Raw genomic sequence first — 19,560 nt, forward strand, 5'->3', positions numbered from 1 at the left:
TATTATGCTGACTTTAATTACTGGGAAAATAGAATAGACCACTCATTAAACAAATATAAACTATTATATTTATATCTTCATCTTTTAAGTACATTTGTGTCAGTGACTGTTATAAAGAAGGAGCAACATCCATTGGGCTGAGGAGGAGGGAAAAAAATACTTCTCCCCCTCTGTCCTTTTAGACTGACCATGTCCAAAAACTGCCTAAACTCAACCCCTGACCTGGTTCATTACTCAGAACACTGACAACTCCACCATCCCCTGCCCTGACCTCGCTCATGGAACATCCATAACTGCACTTATGCCTACCTTGTTCCCATGTGTGGAACACCCACAACTCAATCATTTAGTTTACTATGATGTAGTAATGTTTACATTCTATGTTATCCTTTTTTAATGTGTGATTTATAGGTAAATACATTTAAAAATACAAAACAGAAGGCATTTTTGAGTATAAAAAATGTTTTTTATTGAGATCGATTATATTATAATGAATAAACAGTCTTATTTTTCTTTATTCCATTTCTTTTTATGTAGACAAACACGTGAATAGTTCATATCCCTCCTTCACCACAGAAAGCATCAGAATGATACCGCAAACTACAAAAATCTTAGACACCAATGACTGTTCACAAACATTGGGGATATCACAAAAAATATTAAAAGATGATGGTGAATTGGCAGGAACTGGAGAGCAATTATTATGTACAGAGAGTATTTTAGTCATCAAACAAGAGGACAACATTTATGACTTATCTAGTGAAATTATTATCCCTGAGGATAAACCACCCACATTTACTGAGTTTTCAAAACATATTAAAGAAGGGAAAAGTCTACAATCTAGCCAAATGATTTGTACAAAGGAGAAACCATTCAAATGTACAGAATGTGAGAAAATCTTTAGATGGAAGTCTCATCTACTAGAACACCACAAAATTCACACAGGTGTGAAACCACACACATGTACTGAATGCGGCAAATGTTTTACACGAATGGATTATCTGAAAAATCATAAAAAGATTCACACAGGAGAAAAGTCTTTCACGTGTACAGAGTGTGGAAAATGTTTTACACAAATAAATAGTCTGAAAACTCATGAAAGGATTCACACAGGAGTAAAGCCTTTCACGTGTACAGAGTGTGGAAAATGTTTTACACAAATAAATAGTCTGAAAACTCATGAAAGGATTCACACAGGAGAAAAGCCATTCACATGTATGTCGTGTGGAAACAGTTTTAGACGAATGGATCATCTGAAAAGTCATGAAAGGATTCATACAGGGGAAAAGCTTTTCACGTGTACCGAGTGTGGAAAACGTTTTACACGAAAGGATTGTCTGAAAAAGCATGAAAGGATTCACACAGGGGAAAAGCTGTTCACATGTACAGAGTGTGGAAAAAGTTTTACACAAATGGTTTGTCTGAAAAAGCATGAAAGGATTCACACAGGGATAAAGCTATTCACATGTACAGAGTGTGGAAAAAGTTTTTTACAAAAGAGTGAGCTGAAAAAGCATGAAAGGATTCACACAGGGGAAAAGCTGTTCACATGTACAGAGTGTGGAAAAAGTTTTACACAAATGGTTTGTCTGAAAAAGCATGAAAGGATTCACACAGGGATAAAGCTATTCACATGTACAGAGTGTGGAAAAAGTTTTTTACAAAAGAGTGATCTGAAAAAGCATAAAAGGAGTCACACAGGAGAAAAGCCTTTCACGTGTAAAGAGTGTGGAAAATGTTTTACACAAATAAATAGTCTGAAAACACATGAAAGGATTCACACAGGAGAAAAGCCATTCACATGTATGGAGTGTGGAATTAGTTTTACACGAATGGATCATCTGAAAAGTCATGAAAGTATTCATACAGGGTAAAAGCCTTTCACATGTACAGAGTGTGGAAAAAGTTTTACACAAATGGAATGTCTGAAAAAGCATGAAAGGATTCACACAGGGGAAAATCTGTTCATATGTACAGAGTGTGGAAAATGTTTTGCACATATGAGTAATTTGAGAAAACATAAAAGGATTCACAAGGGAAGAAACCTTTAACATGTATAAAAATGAAAAAAAAGGTTATAATTGAAATCAGGTATCTCAAAACACCAAATATTTACACACAAATAAACTTTATATACACAGTGTACAACCTCTTTACAATTATCCTAAAGAGGACAAAATCTCTAAATAAAAGCATCAAAAGAGATGTTATTGTAAATAATACTTTCTAAATCCCACTTCTAAAAAACCCAGATTGGAAGTGCTCTCCTGCTGTCCTTTATTTCTCTATATATGTGCACCTCATTTTCTCTCATATTAATGTGATAGAATACAAAACCATAACAGAACTGTTATAACATTTTTGACTTCATAGTGGGTGGTATAACTGTGTATACTTTAAAGTCTCTTGGGGTGCCCAATCATGTCCATTAACAGAGTGCCCACAGTGTGTGCAATGTCAAACCTTCTATTGCAGTATAAACTTTACTTGTAACCAAATTAGTGATATTTACATTAGATTTAAACTTAGCTTACTCCAGCTGCCCCTCTACGTGATGCATCCGGTCCTGGGGGGGGGAAAGGAACTTACTTCACTATCATTCCATACTGCTTTGCAGATGTCTGGTGTATTACTGGATCAAAAGAATCGAGTGTGTTCCTTTCAGCCTCCCTCTTCAGATGTCACTGGGGGTATTGGTACTTCCTCCACTGTGTGGCTTACGGCTGCATGACTCTCTGCTCACTGCTTCCATGTTGCGGTCCATATTTTGACGTCACTGGGGGTGTGTGGAATCTTCCTCCACTGTATAGCTTACTGCTGTATGACTCTCTCTGCACACTACTTCTGTGATGCGGTCCATACTCAGGATCCCATTGGGCAACCCCTCGATAGCTCCTGGCCAGCTCGGTGGAGGAACAATTCCCTTATTTTGGTTGCTCTACACTTCAGGGTTGGTCAGAGCAAGGATCAATATAATAATGTTGAAGCGGAGCACCAAATGATGTTAATAAAATCAATTTATTTGATTTAAATTAAAAGTAAAAAACTTAATTCACATATGTAGTATTCATCAAAGAAGTGGGGTCAAAAAACACTGACGCGTTTTGGCTTCCTGCCCTTGTCAAAGCTGAATTCAAGTTACCTACAGACATGTGGGAATGCTGTGACTAAGTCTTCATATGAAGTTTATAGTGACAACGTGTGAGAGCACTGCAGAATCTGTTGGCGCTCTACAAATACCTGATAATAATAATAATAATAATAATAATAATAATGTGTGTATTATATATATATATATATATATTGTTCTGAAACATACTATATTGGATAAATGTCTGCTGTTTGGAATAACGACTGCATTGGTATATATAAATATTAACCCATTTATTTTAAGATAAACACATTTTCTCTGTTTTCCAGAGATATATTAAACATTACAAGAGAGAACTAATGTGAAGAGGAGATTGTCTATTTGTATAACATTAAATATGAAAATTTGCTGAATTTAATAAGTAGCTATACAGTCAATTTAAAATGTCCAGTTTATTTTCAAAATTAACAACCTATTATTATTTTCAGGCTTCTGACAAGTGCATGTGTAGTTGGTTCTGTAAATTGTGTCATATGTTTTTGTTCACTCAGCAAGAGGTGTACTGAATATGGAGCATACTGTATTTATATAAATATGGGACAACAATAATCAAATGCATACTATAGACTATACACAAGCATACTATAGACTATACACAAGCATACTATAGACTCACTATACACAAGCATACTATAGACTATACACAAGCATACTATAGACTATACACAAGCATACTATAGACTCACTATACACAAGCATACTATAGACTCTATACACGAGCATACTATAAACTATACACAAGCATACTATAGACTATACACAAGCATACTATAGACTATACACAAGCATACTATAGACTATACACAAGCATACTATAGACTCTATACACGAGCATATTATAGACTATACACAAGCATACTATAGACACACTATACACAAGCATACTATAGACTCACTATACACAAGCATACTATAGACTATACACAAGCATACTATAGACTATACACAAGCATACTATAGACTCACTATACACAAGAATACTATAGACTCTATACACGAGCATACTATAGACTAAACACAAGCATACTATAGACTCACTGTACACAAGCATACTATAGACTCACTATACACAAGCATACTATAGACACACTATACACAAGCATACTATAGACTCACTATACACAAGCATACTATAGACTATACACAAGCATACTATAGACTCACTATACACAAGAATACTATAGACTCTATACACGAGCATACTATAGACTAAACACAAGCATACTATAGACTCACTATACACAAGCATACTATAGACTATACACAAGCATACTATAGACTCGCTATACACAAGCATATTATAGACTCTATACACGAGCATACTATAGACTATACACAAGCATACTATAGACTCTATACACAAGCATACCATAAACTATACACGAGCATACTATAGACTCTATACACAAGCATACTATAGACTCACTATACACAAGCATACTATAGACTCACTATACACAAGCATACTATAGACTCACTATACACAAGCATACTATAGACTCACTATACACAAGCATACTATAGACTATACACAAGCATACTATAGACTATACACAAGCGTACTATAGACTCGCTATACACAAGCGTACTATAGACTCGCTATACACAAGCATATTATAGACTCTATACACGAGCATACTATAGACTAAACACAAGCATACTATAGACTCACTATACACAAGCATACTATAGACTATACACAAGCATACTATAGACTCGCTATACACAAGCATATTATAGACTCTATACACGAGCATACTATAGACTATACACAAGCATACTATAGACTCTATACACAAGCATACCATAAACTATACACGAGCATACTATAGACTCTATACACAAGCATACTATAGACTCACTATACACAAGCATACTATAGACTCGCTATACACAAGCATACTATAGACTCACTATACACAAGCATACTATAGACTCACTATACACAAGCATACTATAGACTATACACAAGCATACTATAGACTATACACAAGCATACTATAGACTATACACAAGCGTACTATAGACTCGCTATACACAAGCGTACTATAGACTCGCTATACACAAGCATATTATAGACTCTATACACAAGCATACTATAGACTCAATATACACAAGCATACTATAGACTCTATACACGAGCATACTATAAACTATACACAAGCATACTATAGACTCTATACACAAGCATACTATAAACTATACACAAGAATACTATAGACTCTATACACGAGCATACTATAGACTAAACACAAGCATACTATAGACTCTATACACGAGCATACCATACACAAGCATACTATAGACTCTATACACGAGCATACTATAAACTATACACAAGCATTCTATAGACTCTATACACAAGCATACTATAAACTATACACGAGCATACTATAGACTCTATACACAAGCATACTATAGACTATACACGAGCATACTATAGACTCACTATACACAAGCATACTATAGACTCACTATACACAAGCATACTATAGACTATACACAAACATACTATAGACTATACACAAGCATACTATAGACTCACTATACACAAGCATACTATAGACTATACACAAGCATACTATAGACTATACACAAGCATACTATAGACTCACTATACACAAGAATACTATAGACTCTATACACGAGCATACTATAGACTAAACACAAGCATACTATAGACTCACTGTACACAAGCATACTATAGACTCACTATACACAATCATACTATAGACACACTATACACAAGCATACTATAGACTCACTATACACAAGCATACTATAGACTATACACAAGCATACTATAGACTCACTATACACAAGAATACTATAGACTCTATACACGAGCATACTATAGACTAAACACAAGCATACTATAGACTCACTATACACAAGCATACTATAGACTATACACAAGCATACTATAGACTCGCTATACACAAGCATATTATAGACTCTATACACGAGCATACTATAGACTATACACAAGCATACTATAGACTCTATACACAAGCATACTATAAACTATACACGAGCATACTATAGACTCTATACACAAGCATACTATAGACTCACTATACACAAGCATACTATAGACTCACTATACACAAGCATACTATAGACTCACTATACACAAGCATACTATAGACTCACTATACACAAGCATACTATAGACTATACACAAGCATACTATAGACTATACACAAGCGTACTATAGACTCGCTATACACAAGCGTACTATAGACTCGCTATACACAAGCATATTATAGACTCTATACACGAGCATACTATAGACTAAACACAAGCATACTATAGACTCACTATACACAAGCATACTATAGACTCACTATACACAAGCATACTATAGACTATACACAAGCATACTATAGACTATACACAAGCGTACTATAGACTCGCTATACACAAGCGTACTATAGACTCGCTATACACAAGCATATTATAGACTCTATACACGAGCATACTATAGACTCAATATACACAAGCATACTATAGACTATACACAAGCATACTATAGACTATACACAAGCATACTATAGACTATACACAAGCGTACTATAGACTCGCTATACACAAGCGTACTATAGACTCGCTATACACAAGCATATTACAGACTCTATACACAAGCATACTATAGACTCAATATACACAAGCATACCATACACAAACATACTATAGACTCTATACACGAGCATACTATAAACTATACACAAGCATTCTATAGACTCTATACACAAGCATACTATAAACTATACACGAGCATACTATAGACTCTATACACGAGCATACTATAGACTAAACACAAGCATACTATAGACTCACTATACACAAGCATACTATAGACTATACACAAGCATACTATAGACTCTCTATACACGAGCATACTATAGACTATACACAAGCATACTATAGACTCTATACACAAGCATACTATAAACTATACACGAGCATACTATAGACTCTATACACAAGCATACTATAGACTCACTATACACAAGCATACTATAGACTCACTATACACAAGCATACTATAGACTCACTATACACAAGCATACTATAGACTATACACAAGCATACTATAGACTATACACAAGCGTACTATAGACTCGCTATACACAAGCGTACTATAGACTCGCTATACACAAGCATATTATAGACTCTATACACGAGCATACTATAGACTCAATATACACAAGCATACTATAGACTATACACAAGCATACTATAGACTATACACAAGCATACTATAGACTATACACAAGCGTACTATAGACTCGCTATACACAAGCGTACTATAGACTCGCTATACACAAGCATATTATAGACTCTATACACAAGCATACTATAGACTCAATATACACAAGCATACTATAGACTCTATACACGAGCATACTATAAACTATACACAAGCATACTATAGACTCTATACACAAGCATACTATAAACTATACACAAGAATACTATAGACTCTATACACGAGCATACTATAGACTAAACACAAGCATACTATAGACTCTATACACGAGCATACCATACACAAGCATACTATAGACTCTATACACGAGCATACTATAAACTATACACAAGCATTCTATAGACTCTATACACAAGCATACTATAAACTATACACGAGCATACTATAGACTCTATACACAAGCATACTATAGACTATACACGAGCATACTATAGACTCACTATACACAAGCATACTATAGACTCACTATACACAAGCATACTATAGACTATACACAAACATACTATAGACTATACACAAGCATATTATAGACTCTATACACCATCATACTATAGACTCAATATACACAAGCATACTATAGACTATACACAAGCATACTATAGACTCACTATACACAAGCATACTATAGACTCTATACACAAGCATACTATAGACTCACTGTACACAAGCATACTATAGACTCACTGTACACAAGCATACTATAGACTATACACAAGCATACTATAGACTCACTGTACACAAGCATACTATAGACTCACTGTACACAAGCATACTATAGACTCACTATACACAAGAATACTATAGACTCTATACACGAGCATACTATAGACTAAACACAAGCATACTATAGACTCACTGTACACAAGCATACTATAGACTCTATACACGAGCATACCATACACAAGCATACTATAGACTCTATACACGAGCATACTATAAACTATACACAAGCATACTATAGACTCTATACACAAGCATACTATAAACTATACACAACCATACTAGAAACTATACACAAGCATACTATAGACTCTATACACAAGCATACTATAGACTATACACAAGCATACTATAGACTATACACAAGCATACTATAGACTATACACAAGCATACTATAGACTATACACGAGCATATTATAGACTATACACAAGCATACTATAGACACACTATACACAAGCATACTATAGACTCACTATACACAAGCATACTATAGACTATACACAAGCATACTATAGACTCACTATACACAAGAATACTATAGACTCTATACACGAGCATACTATAGACTAAACACAAGCATACTATAGACTCACTGTACACAAGCATACTATAGACTCACTATACACAAGCATACTATAGACACACTATACACAAGCATACTATAGACTCACTATACACAAGCATACTATAGACTATACACAAGTATACTATAGACTCACTATACACAAGAATACTATAGACTCTATACACGAGCATACTATAGACTAAACACAAGCATACTATAGACTCACTATACACAAGCATACTATAGACTATACACAAGCATACTATAGACTCGCTATACACAAGCATATTATAGACTCTATACACGAGCATACTATAGACTATACACAAGCATACTATAGACTCTATACACAAGCATACTATAAACTATACACGAGCATACTATAGACTCTATACACAAGCATACTATAGACTCACTATACACAAGCATACTATAGACTCACTATACACAAGCATACTATAGACTCACTATACACAAGCATACTATAGACTCACTATACACAAGCATACTATAGACTATACACAAGCATACTATAGACTATACACAAGCGTACTATAGACTCGCTATACACAAGCGTACTATAGACTCGCTATACACAAGCATATTATAGACTCTATACACGAGCATACTATAGACTAAACACAAGCATACTATAGACTCACTATACACAAGCATACTATAGACTATACACAAGCATACTATAGACTCAATATACACAAGCATACTATAGACTATACACAAGCATACTATAGACTATACACAAGCATACTATAGACTATACACAAGCGTACTATAGACTCGCTATACACAAGCGTACTATAGACTCGCTATACACAAGCATATTATAGACTCTATACACAAGCATACTATAGACTCAATATACACAAGCATACTATAGACTCTATACACGAGCATACTATAAACTATACACAAGCATACTATAGACTCTATACACAAGCATACTATAAACTATACACAAGAATACTATAGACTCTATACACGAGCATACTATAGACTAAACACAAGCATACTATAGACTCTATACACGAGCATACCATACACAAGCATACTATAGACTCTATACACGAGCATACTATAAACTATACACAAGCATTCTATAGACTCTATACACAAGCATACTATAAACTATACACGAGCATACTATAGACTCTATACACAAGCATACTATAGACTATACACGAGCATACTATAGACTCACTATACACAAGCATACTATAGACTCACTATACACAAGCATACTATAGACTATACACAAACATACTATAGACTATACACAAGCATATTATAGACTCTATACACCATCATACTATAGACTATACACAAGCATACTATAGACTCAATATACACAAGCATACTATAGACTATACACAAGCATACTATAGACTCACTATACACAAGCATACTATAGACTCTATACACAAGCATACTATAGACTCACTGTACACAAGCATACTATAGACTCACTGTACACAAGCATACTATAGACTCACTGTACACAAGCATACTATAGACTATACACAAGCATACTATAGACTCACTGTACACAAGCATACTATAGACTCACTGTACACAAGCATACTATAGACTCACTATACACAAGAATACTATAGACTCTATACACGAGCATACTATAGACTAAACACAAGCATACTATAGACTCACTGTACACAAGCATACTATAGACTCTATACACGAGCATACCATACACAAGCATACTATAGACTCTATACACGAGCATACTATAAACTATACACAAGCATACTATAGACTCTATACACAAGCATACTATAAACTATACACAACCATACTAGAAACTATACACAAGCATACTATAGACTCTATACACAAGCATACTATAGACTGTACACAAGCATACTATAGACTCTATACACAAGCATACTGTAGACTATACACAAGCATACTATAGATTCTATACACAAGCATACTATAGACTCTATACACAAGCATACTATAGACTATACACAGGCATACTATAGACTGTACACAAGCATACTATAGACTGTACACAAGCATACTATAGACTATACACAAGCATACTATAGACTCTATACACAAGCATACTATAGACTATACACAATCATACTATAGACTCACTGTACACAAGCATACTATAGACTCTATACACAAGCATACTATAGACTATACACAAGCATACTATAGACTATACACAAGCATACTATAGACTATACACAAGCATACTGTAGACTCTATACACAAGCATACTTTAGACTGTACACAAGCATACTATAGACTATACACAAGCATACTATAAACTATACACAAGCATACTATAGACTCTATACACAAGCATACTATAGACTCTATACACGAGCATACCATACACAAGCATACTATAGACTCACTATACACAAGCATACTATAGACTATACACAAGCATACTATAGACTATACACAAGCATATTATAGACTCTATACACCAGCATACTATAGACTATACACAAGCATACTATAGACTCACTATACACAAGCATACTATAGACTCTATACACGAGCATACTATAGACTATACACAAGCATACTATAGACTATACACAAGCATACTATAGACTCACTGTACACGAGCATACTATAGACTCACTGTACACAAGCATACTATAGACTATACACAAGCATACTATAGACTCACTGTACACAAGCATACTAAAGACTCACTGTACACAAGCATACTATAGACTATACACAAGCATACTATAGACTCACTATACACAAGAATACTATAGACTCTATACACGAGCATACTATAGACTAAACACAAGCATACTATAGACTCACTGTACACAAGCATACTATAGACTCTATACACGAGCGTACCATACACAAGCATACTATAGACTCTATACACGAGCATACTATAAACTATACACGAGCATACTATAAACTATACACAAGCATACTATAGACTCTATACACAAGCATACTATAGACTCTATACACAAGCATACTATAAACTATACACAAGCATACTATAGACTATACACAAGCATACTATAGACTCTATACACAAGCATACTATAGACTATACACAATCATACTATAGACTCACTGTACACAAGCATACTATAGACTGTACACAAGCATACTATAGACTGTACACAAGCATACTATAGACTATACACAAGCATACTATAGACTCACTGTACACAAGCATACTATAGACTCACTGTACACAAGCATACTATGGACTCTATACACAAGCATACTATAGACTGTACACAAGCATACTATAGACTCTATAACCAAGGATACTATAGACTCTATACACAAGCATACTATAAACTATACACAAGCATACTATAGACTATACACAAGCATACTATAAACTATACACAAGCATACTATAGACTCTATACACAAGCATACTATAGACTATACACAATCATACTATAGACTCACTGTACACAAGCATACTATAGACTGTACACAAGCATACTATAGACTGTACACAAGCATACTATAGACTATACACAAGCATACTATAGACTATACACAAGCATACTATAGACTATACACAAGCATACTATAGACTCACTGTACACAAGCATACTATAGACTATAACTAAGGATACTATAGACTCTATACACAAGCATACTATAAACTATACACAAGCATACTATACACTCTATACACAAGCATACTATAAACTATACACAAGCATACTATAGACTATACACAAACATACTATAAACTATACACAAGCATACTATAGACTATACACAAGCATACTATAATTTATACACAAGCATACTATAGACTATACACAAGCATACTATAGACTATACACAAGCATACTATAGACTATACACAAGCATACTATAAACTATACACAAGCATACTATAGACTATACACAAGCATACTATAGACTATACACAAGCATACTATAAACTATACACAAGCATACTATAAACTATACACAAGCATACTATAAACTATACACAAGCATACTATAAACTATACACAAGCATTCTATAAACTATACACAAGCATACTATAGACTCACTATACACAAGCATTCCATAGACTATACACAAGCATACTATAGACTATACACAAGCATACTATAAACTATACACAAGCATACTATAAACTATACACAAGCATACTATAAACTATACACAAGCATACTATAGACTCACTATACACAAGCATTCTATAAACAAGCATACTATAGACTCACTATACACAAGCATTCCATAAACTATACACAAGCATACTATAGACTCACTATACACAAGCATACTATAGACTCACTATACACAAGCATACTATAGACTCACTATACACAAGCATACTATAAACTATACACAAGCATACTATAAACTATACACAAGCATACTATAAACTATACACAAGCATACTATAAACTATACACAAGCATACTATAAACTATACACAAGCATACTATAGACTATACACAAGCATACTATAAACTATACACAAGCATACTATAGACTCTATACACAAGCATACTATTAAATATACACAAGCATACTATAGACTCTATACACAAGCATACTATAGACTCTATACACAAGCATACTATAAACTATACACAAGCATACTATAAACTATACACAAGCATACTATAGACTATACACAAGCATACTATAGACTCACTATACACAAGGATACAATAGACTCACTATACACAAGCATACTATAGACTCACTATACACAAGCATACTATAGACTCTATACACAAGCATACTTTAGACTGTACACAAGCATACTATAGAATATACACAAGCATACTATAGACTCTCTATACACAAGCATACTATAGACTCTATACACAAGCATACTATAGACTATATACAAGCATACTATAAACTATACACAAGCATACTATAAACTATACACAAGCATACTATAGACTCACTATACACAAGCAAACTTAGCTATCAATAAATAATAAATAAATGGACAAACCAATCACATGTTTATATGTAGAGAAATGTAAAAATAAAGTTACAGTATTGTTTGGTTTGTGGCCTTTATTGGGAAAAGCTGCCTTACTGCTGCTATAGTCTGATGATTCAAATGTGACTGATATTAATGAGAGAGTAAACTGACAAGTCAGAACATGCAGTTTTAAACAATTTTCCTATTTACTTCTATTAACTAATTTGCTTCATTACTTGGTATCATTTGGTAAAAAGCATACCTAGGTAGTCACAGGGCAGCAATTCACTTCTGTCAGGTAGCTGGTGATTGGTGGCTGCAGTGATATGCCTCTTGTTATTGGCTCACCCAGTTCCCAGTAGAGCATTGCTGCTCCTTCAAGAAATGATACCAAGACAATTAAGCAAATATCACAGTAGATGTAAATTGGAAATTTCTTTATCATTGGATTCTCTATCCAAATAGTGAAAGAAAAAAAAGTGTTTTTTATCCCTTTAGGTGCTAGGAACATAATCTCAATAAACATGTAGATGGGATTTTAACTTGGCGAAGAGAACATTCTAAACACGAGTTATATGATATACTAGTCTTATCAATACAAGTTATATGATATACTGGTCTTATCAACACAAGTTATATGATATACTGGTCTTATCAATACATAATCTCAATAAACATGTAGAAGGGATTTTAACTTGGCAAAGAGAACATTCTAAACACAAGTTATATGATATACTGGTCTTATCAACACAAGTTATATGATATACTGGTCTTATCAATACAAGTTATATGATATACTGGTCTTATCAATACATAATCTCAATAAACATGTAGAAGGGATTTTAACTTGGCGAAGAGAACATTCTAAACACGAGTTATATGATATACTGGTCCTATCAATACATAATCTCAATAAACATGTAGAAGGGATTTTAACTTGGCAAAGAGAACATTCTAAACACAAGTTATATGATATACTGGTTTTATCAATACATAATCTCAATAAACATGTAGAAGGGATTTTAACTTGGCGAAGAGAACATTCCAAACACAAGTTATATGATATACTGGTCTTATCAATACATAATCTCAATAAACATGTAGAAGGGATTTTAACTTGGCGAAGAGAACATTCTAAACACAAGTTATATGATATACTGGTCCTATCAATACATAATCTCAATAAACATGTAGAAGGGATTTTAACTTGGCGAAGAGAACATTCTAAACACAAGTTATATGATATACTGGTCTTATCAATACAAGTTATATGATATACTGGTCCTATCAATACATAATCTCAATAAACATGTAGAAGGGATTTTAACTTGGCGAAGAGAACATTCTAAACACAAGTTATATGATATACTATAGAATATACACAAGCATACTATAGACTCTCTATACACAAGCATACTATAGACTCTATACACAAGCATACTATAGACTATATACAAGCATACTATAAACTATACACAAGCATACTATAAACTATACACAAGCATACTATAGACTCACTATACACAAGCAAACTTAGCTATCAATAAATAATAAATAAATGGACAAACCAATCACATGTTTATATGTAGAGAAATGTAAAAATAAAGTTACAGTATTGTTTGGTTTGTGGCCTTTATTGGGAAAAGCTGCCTTACTGCTGCTATAGTCTGATGATTCAAATGTGACTGATATTAATGAGAGAGTAAACTGACAAGTCAGAACATGCAGTTTTAAACAATTTTCCTATTTACTTCTATTAACTAATTTGCTTCATTACTTGGTATCATTTGGTAAAAAGCATACCTAGGTAGTCACAGGGCAGCAATTCACTTCTGTCAGGTAGCTGGTGATTGGTGGCTGCAGTGATATGCCTCTTGTTATTGGCTCGCCCAGTTCCCAGTAGAGCATTGCTGCTCCTTCAAGAAATGATACCAAGACAATTAAGCAAATATCACAGTAGATGTAAATTGGAAATTTCTTTATCATTGGATTCTCTATCCAAATAGTGAAAGAAAAAAAAGTGTTTTTTATCCCTTTAGGTGCTAGGAACATAATCTCAATAAACATGTAGATGGTATTTTAACTTGGCGAAGAGAACATTCTAAACACGAGTTATATGATATACTGGTCTTATCAATACAAGTTATATGATATACTGGTCTTATCAACACAAGTTATATGATATACTGGTCTTATCAATACATAATCTCAATAAACATGTAGAAGGGATTTTAACTTGGCAAAGAGAACATTCTAAACACAAGTTATATGATATACTGGTCTTATCAACACAAGTTATATGATATACTGGTCTTATCAATACAAGTTATATGATATACTGGTCTTATCAATACATAATCTCAATAAACATGTAGAAGGGATTTTAACTTGGCGAAGAGAACATTCTAAACACGAGTTATATGATATACTGGTCCTATCAATACATAATCTCAATAAACATGTAGAAGGGATTTTAACTTGGCAAAGAGAACATTCTAAACACAATTTATATGATATACTGGTCTTATCAATACAAGTTATATGATATACTGGTCCTATCAATACATAATCTCAATAAACATGTAGAAGGGATTTTAACTTGGCGAAGAGAACATTCTAAACACAAGTTATATGATATACTGGTCCTATCAATACATAATCTCAATAAACATGTAGAAGGGATTTTAACTTGGCAAAGAGAACATTCTAAACACAATTTATATGATATACTGGTCTTATCAATACATAATCTCAATAAACATGTAGAAGGGATTTTAACTTGGCAAAGAGAACATTCTAAACACAAGTTATATGATATACTGGTTTTATCAATACATAATCTCAATAAACATGTAGAAGGGATTTTAACTTGGCGAAGAGAACATTCCAAACACAAGTTATATGATATACTGGTCTTATCAACACAAGTTATATGATATACTGGTCTTATCAATACAAGTTATATGATATACTGGTCCTATCAATACATAATCTCAATAAACATGTAGAAGGGATTTTAACTTGGCGAAGAGAACATTCTAAACACAAGTTATATTATATACTGGTCTTATCAATACATAATCTCAATAAACATATAGAAGGGATTTTAACTTGGCGAAGAGAACATTCTAAACACAAGTTATATTATATACTGGTCTTATCAATACATAATCTCAATAAACATGTAGAAGGGATTTTAACTTGGCAAAGAGAACATTCTAAACACAAGTTATATGATATACTGGTCTTATCAATACATAATCTCAATAAACATATAGAAGGGATTTTAACTTGGTGAAGAGAACATTCTAAACACAAGTTATATGATATACTGGTCTTATCAATACAAGGGTAGAATAAACAAATAGTGAAACCATGCAAGGCGCAACTCCATTACCTGCTAGCATACAATTAGACACATTACAGTGATGCATTACTGGTCTTATCAATACATAATCTCAATAAACATGTAGAAGGGATTTTTTTTTTTTTTTTTAATATTTTTATTAAGAGGTAAATTTGGCATACAGACAGAATAATATAGCATTACACAGTCTTCCGCATAGAAAACATATTACAGAGTATAGTAAATAGTTCACACATCAAAACAAAAATATCTCTGTGTAATGGTACCAAAACCAATTAGCAATATGTCTAGTAGATGTTGCACCAACGTTCTCTGAAAAAAAAAAACTCAGCTAGTCACATAACACAGGGTTACTAGTAGAAGTAATGCTTTCTAAAAATAAAATACACATATGCCACTATGAATGTAAACCTTCTCCCTCATGTTAAGGGCTACTCTTGGACCCATGCCCATGGAGTATAACTGCTTTGACAGAAGGCTAAGTATAAGAGTAGAGACCACTTATGGATCTCAACAGATTCACCTTTTTGAGTTCTCAACATTAAATAAACAAAACATTAACATTTGAAGTACCAACGCTTGCCCTTCAGTTAAAAGTTAGTCATATTATAAGCCTAAAGGTCAGTCTAATTAGAGTTCTGGAGTTCCCTTCATAAAGCTTGGGTGGAAAAGAAGGGGATATAAATAAGCTAAATAATCAACTGTAGCTAACTGAGGTAGCTTGCTCCTGGGATATATTGAAATTAACTAGGGCATATTATAACTTAAAGGTGTACATAGCATCACAAATGGGGAATACTCTATCCATAAAACAGCATAGGTATACAGGGCGGTAGAGCACAGGATGGACTGCAATGTAAATCAAAGTTTCAGACAAGAGGCCTGCAAGACACACCTAAGATCTAACTAGGCTTTAAAATTGCAAATTGTGGAGGTTGCTTGCAAGTTAACTGGACCATCTATGACACAAGGTAAATTTGGACTGGCAAAAGAATAACATAAATAAGAGTGCATAGAGCTGGGTACAAATTGATATAGCATTTCCCTCAACTCTTCAAGGAGAAAGTATCAGCACAGTACCTGCCTGTGACAGAAGCGTGGCCCACATGAAAGAGGAGAAAAAAAAAAGGTACATCAAAATGATAATCACAACCTTAACAAATAAAGTGTATGCACATACTAGGTGTGTTGTGAAATTAAATAAGTCAACAACAGGATTTCCAGTTGCTTATTGTACCCATTGTACATGTGTAAATAAATTGCCCATGACTCTAGGCGGATTCCAATAGCACTACTCATAAAAGGATTAATGTCCTCATGTTCAGGTCCAACAATCTGTGCGCAAAAAGGAGAGTGTCCCGGATGAAATAGTAAGTGTCCAAACATGCCTCCCATATTGAATGCTAAGTTACACATACACTGGGGTGTCCCATGAAATAATACTCTGTTAGTCCCTCACAGCGGTACACATGCCGCAGATAGATAATGAAGTGAATCAGCAGCCTCAAGCTGCACTCCCCTCACATAGGATCCATGAACCCCCAGGGTCCCATAAGAGGGACAGTATAACAGATCGATGGTGGGTAATTAGGTCCAGTAGCGTTTGTAAGGATTGTCCCGGATCCCCAGAACTCATGCTGCCAAACATACTGTCCTGTATTTGAGGTAACAACATTTGCGAGGTGCGCTTAATGTGCTCTTTGGACTGCTGCTCAGCTTCCTCTAGGTCAGTACCTCTAAAAGCGTAGGCCTGGGATATGCTTGTGAGACTGTCGGGAGCAGCCGCTGTGCCATCTATCAGCCTGCTCTCTTGTTGCTTCGCTGCTCCTTCTATCTTAATTGCCGGCTCCTTCACAGACCCATCGGATGCAGGGGGCCAGCGCCGGGGCCCCAGGGCGCCGCCACCCCCACTCTCCAACAGGTTGTGCTCAGTGTGGATGGGACCAAGGAGGGGTTGCTATTATCAGGTGCGGAGTATAGCTTGCTTTCCAATGCGGCGTGATGGCTTAAGAGCAAGTTGCGCAGCTCCGCAAAAAAGTTTGATGGGATCTCCATATTGAATTCGTTAAGAGCAGGTGTTGGTTGGTGATCAAAGCTGTGAATGCTATAACCAGTATTCCATTATTTTGAGAACTTGCAGTGGCTTGCGGTTCAGCACTGCTTCTTAACGACAGTGGCAAATGATTGCCCTGCCGGGGGGTTAAAATGGTAGGCCGCAACCTCTAGTTCTTTCCGGGGAGCTGAAAAGTGCAGTAAATCCATCAATAAAAATATTGCCCAATACAGGGTGCTAAGTTGTGCCAGATTCTCTAAAAAAATACACAAGATGCAGTATTGAGACCAGAATTTTAAGTAGAAATGTGCTGGAGATGAATAGAGCTGAAAAATATGCGACCTGTCATGGCCGCCACCCGGAAGTTCCCCCCCGTAGAAGGGATTTTAACTTGGCGAAGAGAACATTCTAAACACAAGTTATATGATATCCTGGTCTTATCAATACAAGTGTAGCATAAAAAAA

General features: G+C 34.5%; 1 protein-coding gene across 1 annotated transcript in view; it reads left to right on the plus strand.

Moving 5' to 3' along the window:
- The window catches only part of LOC128659783 (gastrula zinc finger protein XlCGF26.1-like), a 126,928-nt gene extending 113,173 nt beyond the window's left edge, over nt 1-13,755 (plus strand). Inside the window, exon 4 of the mRNA XM_053713356.1 lies at nt 538-13,755. Coding sequence (XP_053569331.1) covers nt 538-1,874 — 1,337 coding nt within the window. The 3' untranslated portion in view covers nt 1,875-13,755. The remainder of the gene's footprint in view (nt 1-537) is intronic.
- Nucleotides 13,756-19,560: the final 5,805 nt, after the last annotated feature.

This window comes from Bombina bombina, chromosome 5, assembly GCF_027579735.1.
Source record: "Bombina bombina isolate aBomBom1 chromosome 5, aBomBom1.pri, whole genome shotgun sequence".
Taxonomy (NCBI): Eukaryota; Metazoa; Chordata; class Amphibia; order Anura; family Bombinatoridae; genus Bombina; species Bombina bombina.